Below are 24557 nucleotides of genomic sequence, written 5' to 3'. Positions count from 1 at the left end.
TCAAGTAAAGAAATCCTTAAAAAAATAAATAAATAAAAATGGTTAAAGCAATCAATTTTATATTATGTATACTTTACCATAATAAAAAAAAAAAGGAGGTACCAGATAGCCATTGGGGTGGGGGAGGAGGGACAGATTAATACCGCCCACCCCCCAGGTAAAAGCCTGGCTCTGGAGGGATTGGGACAGGTTCTGGAGGAGAGAAGCTCCCTCAGGTCCTGCCCTGTCTAAGTGCTCCAAGGCCTCTGCCAGCAGACCAGCCTGGGTTCCTATCCTGGCTTCCTCACACACCAGATCGGACAAGTCACTGTCCTTCTTGAGCCTCAGTTCCCTCACAGGTAAAATGGGGAGACTAGCCAGGATCACCTTAGAGGGTCACTGTGTAGTACACACCGTCGTGTGTCTCGAGTGCTGAGGGCAGCACCTAGCATATGGCTGGGGGCGGGGGGGAAGTCCACAGGAAGGGTGACTTCCATCATGGCCTCACTTCTGAATAGTCCCCTCCTTGCCCTGAGAGTAAGGCGGAGATAGGGAAGGGGCTGGACCATTCACCCCAATATGGTCACCTGAAGGAAGGTCCGGGAGCGGGACCCCAATCAAGGGTTATTCCAGACCCAGTCAGTTTGGGTCCCTGACACAAGGTTAAGAGGATTGGGGTGGCTGGTTTGAGGAGGGGAGTGCTTTGTGACTGGGATTCCAGTCCCTCAGGGTAGTCAATGAGTTGTAACTTCTGTGTGACGAGTTCTGTCACAAGGTATGGGGCTCCAAGTCCCTGGAGCCCCAGAGCCCGGTGAGCCGTCACTCAGAAACACACGTCTCAGGGCTCTGAGACCAAAGTCCTATGTGTGCGCAAGTTCTGTTTATTGCTCAGCTCACTCATGACACTAGCTCAGAAGGCAGAAATTTCAGGAATCCCAGTTCCTCCTGCCCCTTGGCATCCTCCTCATCCTCCCCTCCCTCCCACCCCCCTCTCATCCAATCCTCAGGCCCCTCTTTCATCTGGTGGACAAGGAGCCAATTGTCTCTGGGATCTTTACATCCCTTGGGAACGGCCACACTGGGGCCCGAAGGGGCTGTCTTAGGCATTGAACAGTGGGTCTGAATGAGGCTTTCTGGGGTTGCTTGGAGCAGCCAACGGCCGAGGGAGGCTAGAGGAGGCAGGCTGGGGGAAAAGCTATGTTCAGGCAATGTGGGAGGGAAGAAAGATTATCACGGATGCTCCAGAATGGAGCAGGTCTGCAAACAGCAGCAGGAAGTAGGGAGTTCCAAAAATATTGACAGGTCCCCAAATCACAAAGCTCCCAACCCCTTCACATCTCCTGAGTCCTCTCTGCCTCTCTCTGCCACTGTTCTTACCTTCCTTCTGGTCCCCACTGTCTCCCCTCCCAGGACTGCTGCTGTCCCCACCTTCAAAAGGACACAGCTGCCTGGGTGAACTCTTGAAAAGGCTGCAGTGATAAGCACCCCTGCCTGCTTAAAATCCTCCCAGGTGGAATGCTTAACCTTATTTTTGTTTCACACACCCCTCTGACTGAGCCGTGAAGCCTGTGGACTTCTTCCTAGTAAAATGTCTTTAAATGCATAAGATGCAACGTGCTGTATTACAAAGGCAACCAATAGTCCTTAAAGATAAAAATTGTGTATAGGAATATATATGCTTTTAAATTAAGGCATTGTAAGTTACAGCAATGGGGCTAAGAAGGACATAATTTTGAAACAATGTTTTGAGATATCTACTGCCATTTCATGGGGTATGAAAATGTGATGTTGGTGATTATCTGTTGTTGACAAAAAGTCTTAAGTGCTCTTAATGCTACTATGTTTATAGCCTGCAGTTGTTATTGAAGGGGACAGTAAGTTTCAGATGGAGACTAACGACTGGGTGGCTTTTGGTTAAGCGGCTGGTTTTTGATTGCAGCTCAGGTCATGATCTCCGGGTCCGGGGATCGGGGATCGAGCTCCTCCACAGACTTCCCGCTCAGCGGGGAGTCTGTCTGAGGATTCTCTCTCCCTCTCCCTCTGCCCCTTCCCCTGCTCATTCTCTCTCTCTCTCTCTTTGTCTCTCTCTCAAATGAATAAATCTTTAAAAAAAAGAATTTCAGATGGAGATTAGTACAAAATAAGTTGTAAAATGTTTCTACATCCAAGTTCACGGAGCCTCTCAATTCTATCCATGGACCTCTTGACTACAGTTAGAACCCTTTGTCATAGCACCCCCTTCCCCTCCCCAGTGCTCCTGAGCGTATGTGCGCATCCATGCACACACACTCTCTCTCTCTCTCTCTCTCTGTGTAGTTCAGGGACTTGGTCTCCGGCTCCCCCTCCCCCAAGCACTAGGCTTGCTGAGTCTCCTGCAGCTGCTCAGTGCACCTCCTTGCTTTCTGCCTTAACGACATTTCTCACTGATCCCCCCACCCAGTCCACCTGGTGAACTCTTACCTAGCTTCTAAAATGACTATCAAGATTAGCTCCTCTTTGAAGTCGCTCTTGACTCTATCCAGATGGAACTGATTCCCACCCCCACTTCTGTAATCCCTGGCTTCCCAACCCAAGGTGGACTTTTACTGCCCTTTTGTCTCCTGGTCATTCAAAGGCCCTTTGGGACAAAGACAGGGCCCATTATGCCGAATCCACAGTGCTCCTTGCAGAGCCTGGCACTTAGTATTTGCTCAAAAGCACATGGAAGAGGGACACCAGGGTTGGCTCAGTCCCTTAAGCATCCGCCTTCGGCTCAGGTCATGATTCCGGGGTCCTGGGATCAAGTCCCGCATCAGGCTCCTGCTCAGTGAGGAGCCTGCTTCTCCCTCTCCCTCCTGCTCTGCCTGCTTGTGCGCGCGCTCTCTCTCTCTGACAAATAAATAAATAAAATCTTTAGAAAAAAAACCATGAAAGAATGGATGAATGCATAAATAAAGGCATGAATATGAGACATTATAAACAGATGCCCAAAGACACTGGCAGGGTCAATATGGGAGTATCATCTCTACGTGCAGAGAACAACTGACCCCATGGACAATTTCTTCTTCTTTCCAAAGCTCCTCTCTGTGTTCAGGGTGACCAGCAAAGGGAGCAGGCTGTAAGAGATCAGCAGGGGCAGCCCACAACATCCAAAAGAAATACTGCAGGCTATGTAGGAAGTTGCTCCCTGCAGGACAGAGAGACAAGAGAGGTAGCCCCAAAGGACCGGAAGGTGCACCCAGTCACTCCCTCAAGAAGCTGGGGAGGGCCTAGGCCAGCAGGGTGAAGATACACAGTACAGAAAGAACCCAGGAGGCTTCAGGGGGAGCCAGAGGTGGTCATGGAGAGGTGGGTGGTGACAGCATTGCTCGGGTCAATGGGGAGCAGCAGCCATGGACTGCAGATTCAGGTCACCCTGTACAAGGTACCTAAAGCAAGTTATTCAACCTCGTCCAGCCTCAGCTTCCTCATATGTAAAATGGGCTAATAACCCCCTGTGGTGTTATTGCAACCATTAAATAAGATAATAATAATAATATGCTTTATTTATCTGCATTACCTCATTTTGTGTTCATTAAATATCTAGCACATAGTGAACACATAAAAAGAGCCTTACTGGGGCGCCTGGGTGGCTCAGTGGGTTAAGCCTCTGCCTTTGGCTCAGGTCATGGTCTTGGGGTCCTGGGATAAAGCCCCGCATTGGGCTCTCTGCACTGTGGGGAGCCCGCTTCCCCCGGCCCCTCTGCCTGCCTCTCTGCCTACTTATAACCTCTCTCTCTCTCTGTCAAATAAATAAATAAATAAATAAATAAAAATTTAAAAATAAAAGAGTCTTACTATCATTGTTATAGGTAAATTTGTAAAGATAGTCAAATTTTGGTGGCACCTAGATGGCCCAGTCGGTTATGTGGCTGCCTTCGGTTTGGGTCACGATCCTGGGGTCTTGGAATCGAGCCCCACGTCAGGCACTCTGCTCAGCGGATGCCTGCTTCTCCCTCTCCCTCTGCCTGCTGCTTCCCCTGCTTGTACTCTCTCTCAAATAAGGAAATAAAATATTAAAATAAAAAAGATAGTCAAATTTGCCTGGTGCCCTGCCCCTCTTTCCACTTACCTTTTTCTTTCCCTTTCTTCTCTTTTTTTAAAAGATTGTATTTATTTATTTGTCAGAAAGAGGGAGCACAAGCAGGGGGAGCAGCAGGCTGAGGAAGAAGCAGACCCCCCGCTGAGCAGGGAGCCTGATTCAGGGCTCCATCCCAGGACTCTGGGATCATGACCTGAGTCGAAGGCAGACGCTTCACCGACTGAGCCACCCAGGTGTCCCTCCATTCACCTTTTCTTCTTCTACTCTCCTCATCAAACAGCTCTGTTCAATCACCCCAAACCTCCCTCCAAGGAGTCAAAGGAGCTGGCTAGTCAGGGGCAGCCTCGGCGGGAGGTGAGGATGGGGTGTCCCTCTGAAACCACCAGAACTTGTGTAAACATTTTGGGGCTTTAGTGCATGGGCGCATTTTTCAGAGGAAATCAGATACTCAAAGTCGTGAAAACAAAACAATAAAAGGGAAAGATCCACAGAAGTAAAGTGTTAGAGTCTTAATGCCACACCCTTCTCATGGAATTAAAAAGAGGTCTTAGGGAGAGGATAACGTGTAACACAAAGGCATGAGTGTCGAATATGGGGTTTCAGACATCGATGCCAGTCAGAGAGAAAGATTTGGGGGTAAATCCCAGAACTCACGCCCTGCTATGTCAACTCTAAAAATGATAAAGAACATCTCTGGGTGACCCCTGAACTGGCCAGACTGGGGCAGGGGGCTTCTTACCGAATTATTTTTCCTGACCACACAGGTTTCAGACATTGTCTGACTACAGTGAAATTCTCATACTGTCCTGCTCCCTTTTTTAGGAAAAGACTTTGAAATGGCAACAGAGATATCTGAAATCTTCCAAGACCAAAAATCCGGCATTGGTGTTTGAGCTCTGTTCTTAACCTACAAGGTCATGTTTTTCCACAGCTTCACAAGCTCTCAGAATGAAGGACATGGAGCTTCAGTATTAAGAGTAACTGAAACCCTGCTGAAGGTTAATTACTGACTAATTCCCGGCCACTTAGTTTCGTCTCTATCCTCAACGGCTGGCTAATCCATGTAACTTCAAATATCTCACCTTGAATTTCCAAGTTCGATTTTCACTGATTTTCCTTGTGTGTGTCTGTGTTTACCTTAAATTTTACAGATAACATAAAATCTACCATCTTGACCATTTTCAAATGGACAGCACAGTAGTGTTAATTACATGCACTTTGTTTTGCAGCAAATTCTCTAGAACTTTTTCATCTTATGAATTGAAACTCTATATCCATTGAGCAGCTCTTCCTGTCCCTCCCCCACCCCCCACTCCCTGGCAACTTCTATTCTATTACCTGTTTCTAAGAGTTTGGCCACTTTCAATGCCTCAAATAAATGGAATCTTACAGTGTTTGTCTTTTTTGTGACTGACTTATTTCCCTTAGCATTACGTCCTCATGGTCCATCCATGTTGAAGCATGTGTCAGCAGTTCCTTCTTCTTCTTTTTTTTTTTTTAAAGATTTATTTTTTTGACAGATAGAGATTACAAGTAGGCAGAGAGGCAGGCAGAGAGAGAGAGAGGAGGAAGCAGCCTCCCAGCCAAGCAGAGAGCCCGATGCGGGGCTTGATCCCAGGACCCTGGGATCATGACCGGAGCCGAATGCAGAGGCTTTAACCCGCTGAGCCACCCAGGCGCCCCATTCTTCTTTTTTTTTTTAATAAAGAGAATAGGTCACCTTTTTTTTTTTTTAAGATTTTCTTTTTTTTCTTTTTTTATTTGTAAGACAGAGAGAGAGCACATGCACAAGCAGGGGTATCAATAGGCAGAGGGAGAAGCAGGCTCTTTGCTGAACAAGAAGCTAGATGTGAGACTCAATACCAGGACCCTGGGATAATGATATGAGCCAAAGGTAGATGCTTAACCTACTGAGCCAGGTGTCCCAGAAGTTCCTTCTTTTTAAAGGCTAGATAATATTCCACTGTATGTACACACCATTTTCACTACAACTTTATTGTTCTGTGATTTTATTTTGCTTTTTCCTAGGATAAAATACGAAGGTTGTCTTATTTGGTATATTGAATTTACCTTTCTAACTTTCTAATTTACCTTTCTCAGAATCTTTTTTTTTTTTTTTTTTTTTTTTTTCAGAACCTTTCTAACTGACGAACCAGAGGATTAGTAGACATGAAAATTTAATAGATATTTTCCCCAGGTTTCTAAATGAGCCATTAGAAATAGAGCAAGTTTATAAAGTAATTGGCAATCTTTTATAATGTAAGCTATTTTATAAGACATTTGAAACTGTCTATCCTTCAAGTAATATGACAGGAACAAAAATGAAAACAAACCTTTTGAACTTTTGAATTGACAGCTACCAAGCTTTTTCTAAGGAAATAAGGTTTTCAAGTGATTGTGATGTTGAACCACTTGGTGTTCTTAATGGCTTTTTATATGTCTCCTTAGATCATATGTGCATTTCAGAGGGGAATTATTCCCCTTGAAATCCCAAAACAGAATATCAACAGAAATATTCCTAAACAGAAATAAAGCGATAAGTGTTATGAAAGGGACGCCTGGATGGCTCAGTTGGTTAAGCTATCTGTCATCAGCTCAGGTCATGATCCCAAGGTCCTGGGATGGAGTCCTGCATTGGGCTCCCTGCTTGGTGGGGGACCTGTTTCTCCCACTGCCTGCCTCTCCCCCTGCTTGCGCTCTCTCTCTCTAACAAATAAATAAATAAAATCTTAAAAAAAAAAAAAGGATTATCAAACATTCATTCACCAAGAGGATAACTCCTCCCCCTAATTGAACAAAGGAAGAAACAAAAAGTAAGTGTGGATCCTTTTGTGGCCAGAGCATGACTTGGGGGGAAAAAGCTGATCTGCTCTTCCAGAGGGCACTAGTGATCTATTGCCATCAATGTGAAATTCAACTCCATTCTCAAAGCTGATTAACTCCAAAAGATGGCACTCTGAAACGATTATCCGCCATAAACATAGCCTCCGTGTAGGGGCCAACGGCAGGCCACCCCAAGATGGGCCACTTGATGCCAACATAAAGATTATTTTGAGTTAAAAATCAATCAAAACCCAGCAGATTCAGGAAAGGTTCTTTACCTTCTCCCTCAACTGCCCAAAAAGAATTCAGATAGAGGATCTGTTCCAGGAAGAGCGCTATCACCACAGATATCTACATTACACTATGAACTAGCTATGGTGGACAGAGGAATCTGGCAAGGCCTGTTTGATCAAAGTCCTCTATGTCTCATTGTTTCTGAGTGACATAGCAAACATTTGTTTACCAAACATTTACTCTTTTTCATCTTCCTGTGAATTGCAATCCTTCCCTTTGAAGTCCAAGACCCCTACCCCTGTCTTCTTAGTCCAAAATGACAGGTATATCTCATTTTGCCAAACTGTCTTTGGAATTTCCATGTCTGCGTGGATTCCCTGCACATATGAAATTAAATTGGATTTTCTCTTGTTCATCTGTCTCATGTCAATTTGATTTTCTTAGTCCAGCTAGAAGGACCCAGAAGGGCACAGGAAATTCTTGCTTCCCAACATCAGCTTGTGGAAGAAAATACCCCTCCCGCACCTTTTACCTACTTTTACTTTTCCATCCTCAAGGCTCAAGTAGTCTAAACATTCATTGATTCCAGAACAGTTTATATTTCCCAAAGCCCTCACTGGCTGCTTTTAGAGAATGGCCATAGCTCCTGATCTCCATCAGAAATTGTTGACCCAAATGTATGGATGGGTCTGGGAGGGTGGAGGAAGTGAGGGGAGAGGGGAAGTACAATCACTCTGGAAGGAGCCCCGGGAAGGGGAGAGAGACACGTGAATGGAGAGCTAAGTGAAGAGGTTCAGGAAGACACAGGAAGGTAAGGAATGGGACCACAGAAGGAGAGATGAGGAGACAGTGAGCACCACACTGAGGGCAAGAGAGAAGCTGGGAAATAGGTAAGGTGGAAAGAGAAACTAGAAATTATAAAAACTTTGAATAACAGAAACTAGAAATTTTAAAAACTTTGAATAAAACCTGATTCATTCCAAAGCATTCTGCAGTGTTTTTGTGAGACAGTGAAACCGAAATAGGAAGAGGCCCTTTATTTTCTTAGGAAAAGAACGCAGACTGGAGGTGGGAGAGGAACGGTGGAGAATTTTCCAAACACAGAGAGAGCCTGTGGCCTCCCAAACTGCCCCCACCCCCTCTGGATGAACTGTTCACACCACAGTCCCTGACTTTCTCTTGAGACACAGGGGATCTGGGACAGAAGACTGGACGCTCTGTGGGCTGAGGGCTGGACAGTGGGACTGCAGAGCTTGACTGTAGGCTCAGTAGGAGGCAGACAGGAATTACAGAACAGTGGTCTGCCTGGGGTAGGGCCCAGGCCTGGCTGGGGAGTGGCTGGGCTCCAGAGCGAGCAACTGAAAGGCCTTGTTGAGGGGACCTGGCTCCATAAATCCCAGAGACACCAAATCAGGAAACATGGGACTTCCTGCCTGCCTCCTGGAGACAGACACATGATGCCATGAAGGAGGGACAGAAACATCCACTAACTCAGATCAATCCTTCACACCTGTTTCCCTAGACCTTCTGCTCCTGCCCAATTTGGACACATTACAGATACCTCCCACAGATACGTCACAGATTACCACCCCCCCCCCCGCCCCAGTAAAAACATCCTAACTCTCGACACCTGAGCAAAGTCCCTCACCTTCCCCATGGGGGAAAAATGGCCTTGGCTAAAGGCAGCGCACCAGTTTGGCTCACTGCCACACTTGCCCGCACAGAGGCCACCAGAGGGTCAAGGCCATCCTCTTGGTACCAAGTACTGGAATGTGCCACTCCAATTTCTGGCTGTTGTTGGTTGGAAATTTTGAATATACTAACTCAACACAAGTTCAGTTTCCTCACTGCAAGGTTGGTATAATTAGAGGACCGGATCGTGATGCATGGAAAGGATGTGGTACTCCCTGGGGTTTTTAGTCCCTAGGTGAGTGAGAGATGTCCTCAGCGTCTGTTCTTGACAAATTCATTCACTCCTTCATCGCACAAATGCTTATTGAGTGTCTCCTACGTAACAGTCTGGGGACATGTCCTTAAACAATCCAGATTCCCTCCCCCAGCAGTCACTTTACCGTTATAGGGTGCATTAGAGTTATATCGTCTCTCAGAAGGAATTTAGGAAGAAAATATCTCCCAACAGTGGGGATAAGTGTGCATATGTGGGTGTCGATGAGGGTTGCAGAATAGGCGTGGGAGTATGGAGAAGTTAAGTATTTCCTGGAGAGTTACAGTGTGCGTGGCTGGGAGGCACCTACAACAGTGAAGCCTCAACAGCGCCTTCTCAGTGGGGGGGGGGGGTGGTGGTGGTGGTGTGTCTCACCAAAGCAAGTGAGAATGGGCCAAGAGGGGGGAGTCTCGCCTTTGTGGCTGGATTAGCTCCTGCTATGCTGATTCTCTACAGCCTCTCCAGTCCCTTTCTAGTCTTACCGCCCAGCCCCGCCGCCGCCAACCCGGCTTACAGCATAGTGTAAGAGAAAGAGACTGAGAGAATCAAACTTTCTTGGCAGAAACGTCAGAGGATGGAAATGGAATTACAATGAAAATAAGAATAGTACTAACTTCCCGACCCTAGTCATTAGATACAAACTCCTCTTAGTTAATACCACCAGCACAAAAAACCAACGCGAGCCCCGGAGACCCCAACCCCTGTGGCACCGCGGTGCGCGCAGCTTCCCCTGGCGGCCGCACCGGGAGCGCACGGAGCACGGAATTGCGCAGCGCGCACCTCGTTGGGGGCCTGCGCAGGGCGGGGCCTGCGCGGGGTGGGGGCGGTGCAGGCGAGGAGGCGGGGCCTCCGCGGCCCCTCCCCCACGGGAATCAGGCGCGGGGCGCTGGTTAAAGAGGCGCGCGGAGGCGGACACGGCGCACATTGCTGTGGCTCGCGGAGGACGGCCCACGTGTCTCCCCAGAGTCTGGCCTTGATTCCACCCCCTCCCTGCTCCTTTTAGCCCCGCGAGGCAGGGCGCCCCCTTGCCCCCACCTTGGTGTCCACCCGCCTCCCCCCCCCCCCCCCGCTACCCCGCCTGCGGAAGGAAAGCTTCGTACAGTTACCCGCGCTCGGTGGGCCAATTTGACGGAGCAACTTTGTCCCGGGAGCGGCGCCGGGGGGTGGAGGAATAGGGCACTGCGCATGCGGAGCTCCAAATTCAAACAGCTGTTTGCAGAGGCTGGAGGGCGCGTGGACCGGGAGCCGCTGCGGCTAGGGGAGGCTTTCTCCAAGAGGCAGCCGCTCGGGAGCCATGGTGGACCGGGGCCCATTGCTCACCTCGGCCATCATCTTCTACCTGGCCATCGGGGCAGCGATCTTCGAGGTGCTCGAGGAGCCGCACTGGAAAGAGGCCAAGAAAAACTACTATACACAGAAACTGCATCTGCTCAAGGAGTTCCCGTGTCTGGGCCAGGAGGGCCTGGACAAGATCTTGCAGGTGAGCCGCCGTCCGTGCCCCTACACACTTGAAGCCGGCCAGAGAGTCAGGAGTGCGGAAGGGCAGCCCTTCACAGCTTTGGATAACCCACAGTCCCTGTGGGGTAGTCCTAGGGGTGGCAGGAAAGGATGTCTCGCATGGGTCTGGCTGCTGGGATCTGTCGTTCATCGGTAGACACCGGAGTGACCCATGCGCCGAGATTCTTTGGGAACCCGGTTTGTCCCGAGAGAAGTTGAGGTTCACCCCCGAGTGAACCAGGCTCCGTGGCGGCTCGGTGTGAGTGTGCGCGTACCTCCCTGCTTGGAAGGGGGCTGGAGGGCGGATAAAGGCGTTTATCTTCAGTTGGAGACGCTCCCGGAGTTCGGGAGGCGAGCCGGGTGCCACTCCTTCGCATCTCCACCTCCCAGCTCCAGGCCGGTGCCGCGCCCGCGCGGTTTTTCTTCGCGAATGTGAGCCCCGCGGGAGTCGGTGGAGGGTCCGCGCCAGCCCCAGCCTGAGCACAGCCTCCCGCCTCGGGAAGTGGGTAGGGGGCTCAGTCCTGCCGGAGCACCCTGGGTGGGGGGTGTGGGACGATGGCTAGAATGCTGGGGACGCGCTCACGCTTCCGGCAGGGCTTATCTCTCGGAGACAGTCCCCCTCCTCCCCCGGGCTTGGAGTTAAAGTTTGTGAAAGTAGCAGGTTGAACAAAGGAACAAAATGCTGGGCATCCTTTTTAGGGGGAAGGAGAGGTTGAGCAGAATGGGAGGTGTTGGGGGTTAGTTTCTCCTCCGTGTTGGGATTGAAAGCCTCTTATCATCTCCTTGTGTTCTGTGGATGGCTTTGACCTCCCTGGGATAAACTGGAGGTGACCATGCTGTTTGGGACCTTGAGTCTGTTTGGGGACCGGGGCCCTTTGCTCCAGTTTCTCAGAGGTCCTTGGCCTTAACCACCCATCCTCTTGGCCTGCATTAATGGCCTCCCTCCAGTGGAAGGACCAGAACCTGGATATAAGAGCTGGTGAAGGTTCTAGATTGTGGGGTGGACTAGAGGGAGATTGTCCAAGGTGTTACATTTCTCTTGGGGCGAAAGATGCCAGAAAGAAGGTTTGATGGAACAAACACTTAAAATGTAGCAGGCCCCCAACATTTTATGGTTGTCTAGTTGTCTCTCATTTGACCCAGTCTCAAATCTCCCCGTATGTGAAATGAGAACGAACCTGTCTTCATCTGTCTTCCCTGCCCTGGCCTGCTGGGAAGTTGAAAGCTGTGGAGCACATGAGCAGGTCTTGCCTTGGCCACTTCCTTTTTGTCCTGAAATCAATGGACATTCACACGCATGAGCGTATAAGTACTTACCAGCAGTTGGGCAAGTAAAGACTTGACCTCCCAGAGGCCAGCAAGAGGGGAGGTTGGGCAGGTTTGGTGTTGGATTTTAGTGGGGAGAGTCTCTGGACCTGTAGCCATCCCCAGAGTGGGGGCCCAGGAGAGGTGAGGTTTGGTGGGGAGCATGGTCTCAGAGGATAATTGTGTGGTTTCTCCCCCCATAGCAGGAGCGCCTTCCAATGAGTGCCCTGTGTGTGCGCGTTGGGGAGGGGTCACTTTATAATTTCCCTTGAGGAAACAATTCCCCGGGAGAAAGACTTGTTGTTTAGTTTCTTCCAGGGCTTTGTTTAGAGGGGGAAGAGGGCAGGCGCGGGTGATGAAGAATCAAGCTGCCCTCGAAGTGTTTCCCTCTTCGCCACAGCAGGGGAAGGAAGGAAAGAATTCAAGGCTGAATGTGGGAAAATAAACTTCAAAACCCAAGGAGAGGGGAAGGGGGGGGGCGGTCCGGGTAAGGCAGCCGGGTGCAGCTGCTGGTAGCAGCTTTGGAAGTTAAACAGCTTTCCTAAGGTGTTCGAGCAAACAAAATGCTTCTTGTTTGGAGGTCCTCTTAAACCCGCAACGATGGCCCCGCAGAATTGCGCAGGTAATTTTTAGGTTTGAGCATCAGACCAGTCTGATTCAGAGACGATTATGGACAGCCCTGTTCCTCATCCCTGGCCAAAAACCTCTCAAACCTTCTCCAACTGGGCGAGTCCCCTCCCATCATAGGAAAAACCCAAGAAATGAAAACTGACCAGGGGAAGCATTTTGCTAGCGTCACTTTTTAGTCTGCAGAAATCTGCCTGGCTCTGCTTTCTGTTCTGACTTGAAGCATTGCCTTCAGCCCTAGGAAATTGGCTTAAGGAAAAAAAAGGAAGACTCAGTCTTTGAAAACTTCTTTCCCATCTGGCCCACCTGAGGTTCTGTGTTTTGTCAGGTTCTGAATCCCCTTTGTAATCCTAAAGAAGTCCCAGGCTAGGAATTCCTGGGGTTGGGGTGGGCTCTTGGGAGGGGTTGTTAGAAGGGAGGGGGGGTGCAGTCTGGGCTGGGGTTTTTCTTACCCTGGAAACCGCCTGTGCTTTCAAAAGCATACAAAGGGAGTTAACCCAACACACCCCTCACCTTTCGTTAGATCTTTGGAAATAGACCCCAAGTTTCATGTGCTTCCTCCCTGTACAAGCAGTGGTTGAACTGAGGTGGAGGCCAACTTTCAAACCTCAAACCTCCCCACCCCCACTAGCCTCAGACCACGTGGTCGCCCTCCTTCCTGCCTTTAGAACCACCTTGGAACCTTGCTCCCAAGCCTTCTTCCGCCAGCCTCTTCCTAAGTTGCAGCGGTTTCCAGAAGGGCAGTTAGCATTGACTGAATGCCTCATGCACTGGGCATTGTGGGTGGCATGTGCATTTTATGAGAGAGGGCACTGGCTGGTTTTGCCATCTGGCTTGGCCATTTACCCATTAAGCCATTTAACTTTGCCTCTTCCCCACCTGCAGAATGAGGGTCCAGTGAGGATCAGGTCAAGCAGAAGCGTTAGGCAAGATGTGTGCAGGAGTGACTTGGGAGAGCCCACACGCCTCCCGCTGTTGTTAGGATTTATTGGGCACACAGTGACCAGGCATTTTACCTGCCTTAGTTGCTCCTTACAGCAATCTTACATATTAAGATAAGGAAACCGAAGCTCGGGGAGGTTGGAATGGCCTTGGTGACACCGCAGGAGCACTCCAGAGCCCATTCCTTGTGTACCTTTGCCCTCCTTGGGCATGTGAAGCTGTTGACTGGTTAGTCTGTGAGTGAGCTCTGGGGATTGGTTCAGGTGGACTCTGGCCGGCTGGGGAATTCTATTTTCTCTTTCCGCTAGAACAGGCATTGGCACACAGGCCTCCTGTGTGGGGCCTGGCCAAGCCAGCACCTCCTCTGTGACTGCGGTAAGCCTCAGTCCGCCCCTCCCTTGGCAGCACAGGAAAGCAAAGGGTTGGGGTGCAGGGGAGCAGTGAACCTTCTCCACAGCCTTCACCTCCGGTGTGTGGTGATCATAAACAGGAAGGATCTGAGAACTCACTGTGCACCAGAGCTTCCAATAAGTACTTTATAGATGTTCTTATTTTAATTTAATCTTGGTGACCACCCCCTTTTATAGAGGGGAACAGTGATATATAACTTGCCCAGGATTATATGGCACAGAGTTGGGTTTCACACTGAGCTGTATTCCGAAGTACATGAGAATTAGTCAGCAAGCGTCTACTAAGGGCCCACTGTGTGCCAGGCACTAGGCAAGGCTCTGGGAGTGCAAAGATGGATTAAGACACCCGCCAGGCTGAAACTGGCTTCTGGGAAGAAGGATGAGTAAACTCCCCAGGATGGGGTGGCTGGTGAGGGCCCCCAGGACCAGCCTGAGGGGTCAGGGAGGGCTCTCTGGAGGCAGTGACCTCAAGTAGGGTCTTGAAATTAGGAGGGTTTGAGAGGAAGAAGAAGGGAGGAGAGAGTGGGTGTTCCTGCTGTGGCTCTCCAGATTCCCCCCATGTCTCCTAGGGGTACAGTAGGGGTGGCTCCAGGCCCTGCCTTCCACTGGGTTGCCCCATCCCTACCTCTGGGTTTGGCTAGACTTCTCATGTATCTGACTAGTTCCCAGAAGCCTTTTAGATCCTGCTGGCCTCCTTGCCAGCTTCATACTGCATTATCCTATTTGGAAGTTTTCCATGTGTGCCAGACCCCTTTCCTTTTATTTCCTAGGACCTCCCTACTCTACATACCTGTTCCCATCTATACCAGTCAAGCTGATTCCAATTTTAAAGGTCTGACCTCAAGTCACTAACACCAGCCCTCCTCCCCAAATTTGAAAATACAACCAGGGATTTTGTGCTAAAATTGCATCTGCCCAAAATGCTGAGAATGGGGCACCTTAATTGAATTTTTTTGAGAATTGAGGGTTAACATGAAAACCTCTTTTGTTTCAAGCCTTGTTGGAAGTGGTAAAGCACACTGGTGTGCTTAACTGCCTTTGTAAGTGAAGGGAACACAATAGATCTTTTGATTATCCAAGATCACGGAGGCCTCCACATCAGTAGTGTGAACTTGGGTCCTCCCTGTCTAGCACTGGAAAAGTGGAAAGTAGAGAAGTCGGGGTTTTGAGAGGAATTGGAAGAAGGAGGTCCCCTCCTCACGGCTGGTCTGTTGATGTTCCTCTCAAAGTTGAGGGCCGCTAAAAAAACAAGAATTCTTAAATCGATAAACCTGCCTCTGTTAACTGCTCTAGAGTTTCAACAGTTAAAGTGAATTTTTATTGCATCGTTTGGAGAGTTTTACTAGAACCCTTAGGATGATTACAGATAGCATGGTATTAGAGACTTCTGGGGAGGGGGAATTAGCAAGTGTTGAAAGATTCTAGTGGAGGTGGGGGGAGTCCTATAGGAGGGGGTGCAAGGGAGGTGAGGACTGTTGCGTCTAAGTATTTTCCTGGGATTTTGCCCTATTTATAGTTTGGTGTTTAAAAGAAACAATCCTCCAGTTTTGGATGCTGTGCTTGGCTGGCTCTGACCTCAGGCCAAGGGCTTTCATCTTGAACTTGGCTGTTTGCTGTCAGATTGGGCTCAGCCTCTGAACTGTATGTGTGGTGGGGGTGGGGGTGGGGAGCGGGGAAGCATAAGGCTTTGGGGAACAGAGGAGCCGTACTCCTGAGATAGAATGCCCAAGAGAGCCTTTCTACAAATTGGATTGCTAGATCCGACCGGTGCTGAAGAACTACGTGGCCAGAACTGGGTGATACAGAGAGGCCAAGCGTGCTGGGTACTAGAAGAAACCAAGTGAAATAGGTTTGCCTGTTGGAGAGTGGAGCAAGTCAAGGTGAGGGTCCTTGGAGATTTCAATGAGAGTTTTCTGGGGCTCTCTGATTAGGGCAGAGGAGGCCTGACCTGTCCACCTTCCCCAGGGATGGGTTGACACGCTGCCCTCCATGTGCCACTCACCCCACCAACGGCTGGGCCCTTGCTTTTGCTGAAAGAGTCCCATCCCTGCTGTGTGTCATGGTTATGGACTGGCCTCTGAAGGCAGGCCACAATAGCACCCTCATTGCTTGCCTCGACCAGTGCTGGGCACATAGTCAGTACTCATTAAATGTTAGCTCCACTGCCCCTGCTGCTATTCCTAGACACCCCTGCTCTGGGAGGGGGCTGCCCACACAAGTCTGGCATACAGGATCAGGAGGACCTTCCTGAAGCAGAAGAAATGTTAACCAATTTTTTTTTTTTTTTTAATTACGGTAAAAAACACATAACAGAGTTTACCATCATACCCATTTTTTCCCCATCTTAAAGCACTTTTAAGAGTACGTTTCCTTCATGTTAGGTATATTCACGCTGTGGTGAGACAGATCTCCAGAACTTTTTCATCTTGCAAAACAGATTCTACCTCCATTAAACAGCTCCCTTTTCCCCTCTCCCCCAGTCCCTGGTAATGAGCAATTTATGCTCTGTTCCTGTGAGTCTGACTACTTTAAATACCTTTCAAGTGGAATCATAGAGTATTTGTCTCTTTGAGAAAAATGGTGCAACCATTGTGGAAAACAGTGTTGAGGTTCCTCAGGAAATTAGAAGTGGAACCGTATGCCCCAGAGTCCCTCTTCTGGGTATGGATCAGTGAGATTTTTAAGTTGCTGAACAAATAAGGTTGGGGGTGGGTGGGTGGGTGGGTATGGATCTTTCTTGCCCACAGCCCTCAGGGAGGAGGAAAACTGCCGGATGGTCCTGGGCAGCAGCCACAGGGCTGGAGGGTGAGGGTCAGATGATGAAGCCCTTTGCGTTTAGCCAAGGAATTTGAACTGACCAAATTTTTGTAATTTTCAGCTAAGGGAGTGAACAGCATTTCAGAAAGTTCCCTCTTCCTTCACCGGCTTTGCAACTTAAAAGAAGTGGAGTATTTGACTCGAAATTAACAGCATTTCTGTGGGCTGATCCCTTCACCCCATGGGTGTTCTGATAAGGGTGCTTCCTCCCTCCTCCTTCTGATGTGATAGATAGAGTGTGGGTTTTTCCACCAAAGCCCACAGAACCCACAGCAACCCCCTCCCCCAACCCAAGTTTCAGTTAGGGCACCTTCTCCTCTTACCATGAGCCCCTTGGACAATCAGGTCTGGGTCCCTGCCACAGCCCCCCCCCCCCCCCCCCCCCCCCCCCCCCCCCCCCGCCACATTTGACCAGATTATGCCTTAGTTGTCCCTTTATGCAAAAGTGGGTTTGGTGTAGTCCAGCTCTGTACAGCTGCCTGGGACCTCTGGGTTTTTGGTGAGGGGTTCATCTGGTCCCTAAATTTCAGAGATGTGGGCAAAAGAAAGGGTGGGCTTACAGGAGGGCCTCCCTGCTGGCCAGCATTTTAGTGTGTGCTGAAGCCTCAGAAACCAGGCAGGGGCCTTAGCCCTTGGGAGCTCAGCCTCACTGGGGAGAGAAGCGGTCACAGTGGTGGAATGAAGGGAAATGCGGTCCTGGTGCTGAGTGATGGGTTGCAGATGGTAGAGGCCAGAGAGATGGACGAGGGTCACAGGGCCTCAGAGGATTCGGTTCCTGTTTCCTGAGGCCTGTAGGACCCCTTGGCCAGCAGGGGATCTGGGTCTGACCCACACGTAACCCCTGCCCTCAGGGAGCCCCCAGTCTAGAGGAAGAAAAGTAAAAGGACCTATCACCGTGTTGATATTGGTAAGTGTACCTGGAGGTTCTGAGTGTCAGTCATTGAGAGATGAACCTCCACTCTGGAATTTAAAGAAGCAGGAGTATAAGGCACGCTGGAAAGATGAGCCGTGTAGCTAGCCGCACCTGGGAGCATCCTGCCAAATTCTTACTGCATGCCGTCCTTGGGCTGGTTCTCTGACTGTGTCTCCTTAAGAATCCAGTGGGGTAAATGTTACTGCCTATTTTCTAGGGAAATGGAGGCCAGGGGATTTGCGTGGGTCTACATGGCTAGCTAGAGGCTGAGATTCACCCTGCCCTGTTGACTTCAGAGCCAGGAGTGGAGAAGCAGCCCAAAGGTTGGAGTACAGAGGTTGGGGTAGGGGTGGTGTGAGCCGAGCACTTGCTTAGCCACAGGCTGTGGGAATTGTTCAGTGCCTCACCTCATGAATCCATGCACAGCCCTCTGCTGGAAGGGCTCTTACCAGCACTTCGTCCTGGTAAGAGCCACAGAATGGACCACACAGGTTCAGCCTAGAGGCTGTATGGCTAGGAAGTAGAAGAATGAGGATTTGAACCTGGAGTCCACACTGTGGACCTTTCTGTTCTGTGTAGGGTGGAAAAGTAGAAAAAAACAAGGAGCAAAGGCTTGGAGGCAGGAAAGGGTCAGGCTTGCACGCTGTCTTTAGTGCCTTAGCTATCCGGATGTTTACCAAGCTGCGTGACCATGAGCAGGTCAGTCTCCTCATCTGCAAAATGGGACGGTAGTCCAGTATCTCCCTCATGTCCGCAGAGTCCATGGAGACATGCTAGGCAGAGTGCCTGGCACATGGAGCTGGTGACTTGCTGCCTGTTAGCTGCTGATCCTGTGCCCTGTCTCTCTTGGGGGGGGGGGGCTGTTTCTGATGGTTGTTTCAGGCCCCACCGCGGACTGAGCTCCAGATACGGAGATGGAGATACAGATCATAAAGCCCACCAGATTCCTCCTAGTGGAGTCCCCCACCATTTCCTATTTCTTTCAAGATCACCCACAGCCCTCCCCTCAAAAGAATTAATGGTCCACATCTAAACATATGGAAGGTTGGCCCCCTCTTCCTTTACAGAAGCGGCTCTGGCTCATCCCAGGTCCCCATCAAACTTTTCCTATTCTGGAGGATTCCAGGTGCAGATGGCCTCACATATGTCCTCCCTGGGTGGTAATCCCAAAGGATTCCGGGTCAGAATTACACCCTCGTAGGGGGCAGTCACCCCCACCCACTTCCCCTTTCAGAGGGCCCTTGGTAGACAGGTCCCTTTGATTGCCTTTGAAATGTGCATTCTATTTTTCTATTTTTCCTCTCCTCCATCTAAATATTTGGGTTTCCTGCTGAAATATTTAGGCAGGGTTGTGTACTGTGGCTGTTGTCACCTCCCATGGCCCAGTGTAATCTGGCTGCAGCTGCTTAGCCAGGCTCTTCCTGGGAGGGAGAAGCTTCTCTCCCTTCCCCCCAGGGGGAAAGCCCAGCAGGGTGCTTGATGGTCAGGCCAGTACCATATTCAAAGTCCCTCCCTTTGTCTGTGCTTGCTGCTGGGGCTGACAGACGCTGACCTGAACCACTGTGTAGGGAATAGTGGATTCTACCCTGCTTCCAGTTCTGCCTGTGGTGCTGGTTTGTGCCGAGCTCTGGACTCCATTTCCCTCAAGTAAATTCATCCATGCACTCAAGAAGGCTCACAGTGCCTATTAATAAATTAGGCCCAGCTAGACCGTAGGAGCCCTGCTTGGGCAGGGACATGTCTCCCCACCCTCGGCCCAGGTCTACAGACACGTGCCAAGAAGCCTGTGGGTTTAATTGCCCACTGCTGTGCCCACAATGTCTGTTGGGCCCCAGGTGCCCAGTGGTGTGCCTGGCTCCAAGGGGGATGCTGAGAGCCTGTGGGCCTTCCATGTCCAGTCAGGAGGGGCTGGGCCTCTTGAAGATCAAGGCTCTTGTCTAGGTGCATTGAGCCAGGCCCAGACTATGGCTTGTGGCCTCATAGGCTGGGAACTGTGGAAAGGAGGAGGGGAGGGGAATGCCATTATCAAATGTGCTCCCACTTTCCCCTTCAAGCTTCACGAGCCGGGGCCACGTTTCCTAGTGGTTAAGGACGGGCTTTTCAAGTCACAGCCCCTTTGCAAGCTGTGCGACACTGAGCACACTGTTCCATTGGAAAGTGGGAACAGTGTTACCTGTCTGGGTGGGTGGAGATCACAGGAGATCATAGGAGAAAACGTGTGTGGAGGTCACTTGCTGTGGCCCTGCTGTCAGCTCCAAGTTAGCCTTTAAATTCAGTTTATTGCTGTCTCTTCCCTCTTCGAGGAACTGGAAACAGCTCTCCCTCTCTGGGTCTTTATCTCTGGGCACTCCCTTCCCTGCTTCCTCTCCCCATCCCATATTTCATAAACTTCTGCTAAACTTGTTTCTCCTGGGATTAACAAAGCCAATCTGTCCAGCCCCTGCTCCCCCCACCAAGCCCCCCCCCCCCCACTTGGGGCCAGCCGGCCAGGCTCACTGTGGATGCTGCTTTCAAGGAACTTGAGGCAGAGCAAATAGCCATCCAGTCCTTTCTTCAGCAGATATTTACTAAGCACATACTATGTGCCCAAACCTGTTTGAAACCTGCTGCAAAGAGAATGAGCCCCATCCCTGCCTTTTGGGGAATGCGTTCAGACCATGGACTGCAGAAACCCAAGAGGGCAAGTGGACCTGCTGGGGGCGGCGAGCAACACCCCTGCCCCTCCCTCATGGAGACAAGTCAAGGCCTTCAGAGCCTGCTGAGGAACAGGAGCAAAGGTCGGGCTGTTCTCCCAGGAGAGGGGCATGTCCTGACCTGATCACTCTGGCCCGGCTGGAGCCCGCCTTGGGTTTTTTCTCCCCCAGGGCCCCAGTCACGGGAAGCCTTGCACAGTGGACTGAGGGTGTCGGCCCCAGGGAACAGAGCAGGAGTGTTGCACATCATTGCCTGAAGCACCTGGAGGACCCCAAGAAGCTTGCAGATACACAGGCTTCCTGCCCTTCCCAGATTCCCACCCTGGGCCTTGCCATGGGTCTGTGCAGACCCATTCATCCAGAGTGCCTTCCCTGACCTCTCTGGGCCTGACAGAGGTGTGGCAGTGAAACACCATCCCATTTGCTAAGTAGGAAAACTGAGGCCTGGTGAGGAGCTGGATGGGGACAGATGGTAGAACTAAGTTCAGGTAAACGGCTCTGCTTTCCCAGGTCCAGAGTGTTTTTCCACCAAGCCATTTGTCACCCTGTCTCAAATCCCCTTTTAAATGGCCTTTAAACCAAAACCATGGTGGTGTTTTGGGGTGCCGAGCACTGACTCTACGTACACTAACCAGGCCTGCCTGATTTCCTACCCTGCCCAGCACACACCTTCCTGGCACCTCAAGTGGCAGCTTTCCCACCCTAACTAGTGAGTTTTTCAGGGAGGAGAGGCAGGAGTTGAGATGGAAGCAACTGTAAGCTCCAAAAGGAAGATGGTTTTTTAGGGCTGTCCAGAGCCTGGAGCAGAAAGGATCTGAGGCCTCCCAGGGAGTTGCCCTATCACAGGACCCTGCATCCCAAGTGTTTACACCGAAGGAGCTGTTGTTAGCTGGTTTCTCCAGAGCCCAGAGCACCCCGCTTGGAGGCTGGCAGAGTGGCTGATGAGGGAGGAGGGTCAGGCTCTGGGCACCTCTCCTGGCAGTGAATCATAAATTGTGAGGCTGAAGGAAGCTTAGTGGTTACCTAACCGGCCTCCTGGTACAGCCCTGGAGCCAAGGCCCAGTCCTTAGGAGGTTATGTAACTTTCCCCAGGTTACTGTGCTCACCAGGGGCAGGGAAGGACAGTGAAGCAGTAATTAGAGCTTAGTGGGGCAATTAGGGAAGTCATCTTGGAAGCAGGGTCCCCAAGAGGTAGATTGAAAGGTGACCACCACACCTCCTAATAGCTGTCCTGGCCAGTGTCACGGCCGTCAGGGGTCTTTACAGACTCAGATCGTGACCCCCAACCCAGAAAACCGTCATTGGCTTCTCAGTCAGACCAAGCCAACATCCTTGCTGTGGCCTCTGACATTTGGACTCTACTACCGGCGTGGTCTTGGCCTCTTTCTGGACCCGTCCCTTTGATCCCAGCTGGCCTCCATGTAGATAGAAGGCCATCTCATGAGGAAGGAGAGGCATTTTAAGACGTAGATGCATTGTAAGTTTTCAATTCTTAGGAAGAACTGGAGGTCTGTATCCGCTAGTAACGTAAGTCACTGCAGGGAAGGGTGGCTGCAGGAGCAGGACCATGGTCACGGTGTAACCGTAACCAGAAGTAACGGTGGCTGGCACTTGGTGATGGAAGGGGAGACACAGGCTGGGCGAGGGCCATCGCCACTCGCATCACACCCCCCCCCCCCCCAAGCAATGACAAGATAAGTGCTGTGGGGAACCTCGTTTCGCAGATAAGGCATCTGAAGCAAAGAGATTAAATGACATAACCAAGGTCACACAGCTGGTTAGTGGCCTGAACCTAGGCCTTCTGTGTCCAGAGCCAGAGCCCTGCAGAGGCGCCCTTATTTAGACTGTGGGGTCCTAAATTGGCGCCAGTCCTACCCATTTTGCTAGGCTACCAGCCACTCCTTGGGGCTGCACTTTGTCCTTGGGACCCATTGGCTCCTAGCACCCCCAGAGCACTCCAGGCCTGCTTGCTGGCTTTTGCTGAGCACTGTGTCCTGCAGCCTTGTGGGTTCTGACGCCACTGTTCTCCCGACCACATTGACCATATATAGGTTTATTTGCCATTTTCAGCGTGAAAAGGTTTAAAGCAGGAAATCTTGGGTCCTGTAAGTAGAGGCCAGGGTTCAGGGTCAGGGCTGTCAACTCCTTTCCTGCTCTCAGCCCCTTTCCTCCAGCATCCTTACAGAGCCAACAGGCACTGACCCTTCACTTAGAATTTGTGGGTCAGGGGACCCAGCAACCGAACCTTCAGAAAAGCATCAAGGAGCCGGAGGGGGGCATGTAACTGCTTGTCAGTGGTGGGGTTTCCATCTGAGTCCCCATATTACCTGCTCCCTCCTCAGCAGCTAAACCTGTACTTATGACCTGTGCCCACATTTGGCTTCCCCAGGGCAAAGCCCCAGCAGGACTCCGGTCCCCACCTTGGGAGGGAATAGTTTTAGTCTTGCCATCCTCCTGGAGTAGAAGTGCCACCTGCCTGTGTGGCTGATGACGGGGATCAGTGATCCTGCAGTACGCTGAGGACCCCAAGGTGGACCCCAGGGTATGGCCTTGAATGTTTATTTGGGCCTGGGTGTCTGTGGTGTCTAGTGCAAGTTCCCTGATCCTCCCACATCCCGGGTGCAGAATGGCACCTGTTCAGACCCTCCGGAGGAGAAAGAACAGCAGCCCCAGGCCTGGCCGGTCTCTGCTGTTCAAATAAAGCTCCTGCCTCCCGGATGGTGGAATGCATGCTGAAACTGTTAGCTTTGGAAGGATGCCCTTCCCTTCTCAGCATCCCGGCCCCCTGGAGCAGTGGGTGGAAGGGCCGCCTCTCACTGAGGGATAAGTGCTGAGTGGGCTAAGTGGGGCAGGCTGATGCAGTAGTGTCTCGTCAGCACCCCCCTGGGGAGCAGGAAAAGGGAGGGTGTCCTGATTATCAGCTTTTCAACACCCTGTCTCTCCCATCCCCCAGACGCTAGCCGCAGCCCAGAGATCTACTTAGGAGCGGCCCCATGAGCTGGGAACTGGCAGGTCCTGGGGCTTGCTCAGCCGACTTACTGCGCAACTAGACCAAGTCACTGCCCCTCTCTGAACCCAGGACCTGGTCACTAAGGCCAGTTAGATACCTCCCGAGCACCTGCTGTATGCCCAGTGCTGGTTTAAGTAAGGGTTATGGAAATCATGGGAAGACTTGGACATCATCCCTGCTTTTTGAGGTTGGGGTGGGGCCTTATAGCAAGGATTATTAAGTAGTGATGGGGCATGTGGCAAGGGTTTCAGGGACCCCAGGGGAGAAAGTCACTGTAGGCTGTGGCTGTCAGGGCAGGCTCCCCATCCTTCTCAGGGCACCACCTCCGCACCCTGGGGCATCAGAGCATGTTGCCTGGGAGGGGGGGGTTCTGCCTTGTCTGCACTCCTCCCCCGCTCCGCAAGGCCCTCACCCTGTGCCCCATTGCATCACAAACGTTAGCACCCCGTGAGGGGTCATTAGTAAAAAAAACACTGTGAAACAGGAGGCTGTGTTTCTGTGTCCTTTAGCTTGTCTTCTCCAGCCCCCAAAGCCCAGAGGCAGGATACTCGCAGCCCTCCTTTGCCTTCCAGTTAGGCCTACCTCCAGTCTGGACACTTGTCCCTTGCCCTCCCAGTGGGGGTCTTGCCTGGCCAGATGCTGCATCCCCCCAGTAGGTGCCGTGGGCACCCACAGCCCTGCCATCTTCCTGTGCACGTGCCCTCTTGGGACAGCTCAGCTGGTTGCCCAGCAGTGTTATCTCTGTGGGCATGGAGCCACGTCTCGACCTGGGGCAGGCTCCACAGTTCTGGGGCAGGGCGACGTCAGAGTTGTGGGGGACACTGTCGGGTCCTGCTCTAGAAGGTTCCTCTCTGCACCCAGCCAGCTGAGGCCTCCGAGGTCACAGATGTCCGTTGCGGCATGCCCTGTCTTGTCGGAATCTTCCAGGGCTGAGAGCTGCATATGGTCAGACCCTCTGGCTCCCCCTGCTCGTTGTTGGGGTCACCGTGTACAGGTCTTAGAAAACTCTCCCCTTCACTGACCTGGTCTTGTGTGTGTGCACACAGCCCTCCACACCTCTCCCCTGCCACTCTGCACACACAGTGTGGTCCTTCCTTCTGGCCAGGCTGGGACTGTGTGGCCTGCGGATGGGACCCCCTCAGACAGACTGGCTCCCAGGTCCTGAGGGCGTGGGTGGTCTCCCAGTCCTTCCGCTGGTGTTCCCAAAGTGGGCCTGAGCTGGAACCCAGACTTCAAGTTTGGCAAAAACCAGCCTGGGGGTAAGGGCGGCCAGGGCGCCCAAGTTCACGTTTGGTTCTGTTC

General features: G+C 51.2%; 1 protein-coding gene across 2 annotated transcripts in view; it reads left to right on the top strand.

Annotated features, from left to right (window-relative positions):
- Positions 1–9962: 9962 nt before the first annotated feature.
- The window catches only part of KCNK5 (potassium two pore domain channel subfamily K member 5), a 38110-nt gene continuing 23515 nt past the window's right edge, over positions 9963–24557 (top strand). Inside the window, exon 1 of one of the 2 annotated variants that reach the window (XM_046004686.1) lies at positions 9963–10521. In XM_046004686.1, the coding sequence (XP_045860642.1) occupies positions 10336–10521 (186 nt within the window). In that variant the 5' untranslated portion in view covers positions 9963–10335. The remainder of the gene's footprint in view (positions 10522–24557) is intronic. The other variant, XM_046004687.1, reaches the window with a different exon arrangement.

Source organism: Meles meles, chromosome 5, assembly GCF_922984935.1.
Source record: "Meles meles chromosome 5, mMelMel3.1 paternal haplotype, whole genome shotgun sequence".
NCBI classification, from domain to species: domain Eukaryota; kingdom Metazoa; phylum Chordata; class Mammalia; order Carnivora; family Mustelidae; genus Meles; species Meles meles.
This window is presented reverse-complemented; position numbering and strand designations above follow the sequence as displayed.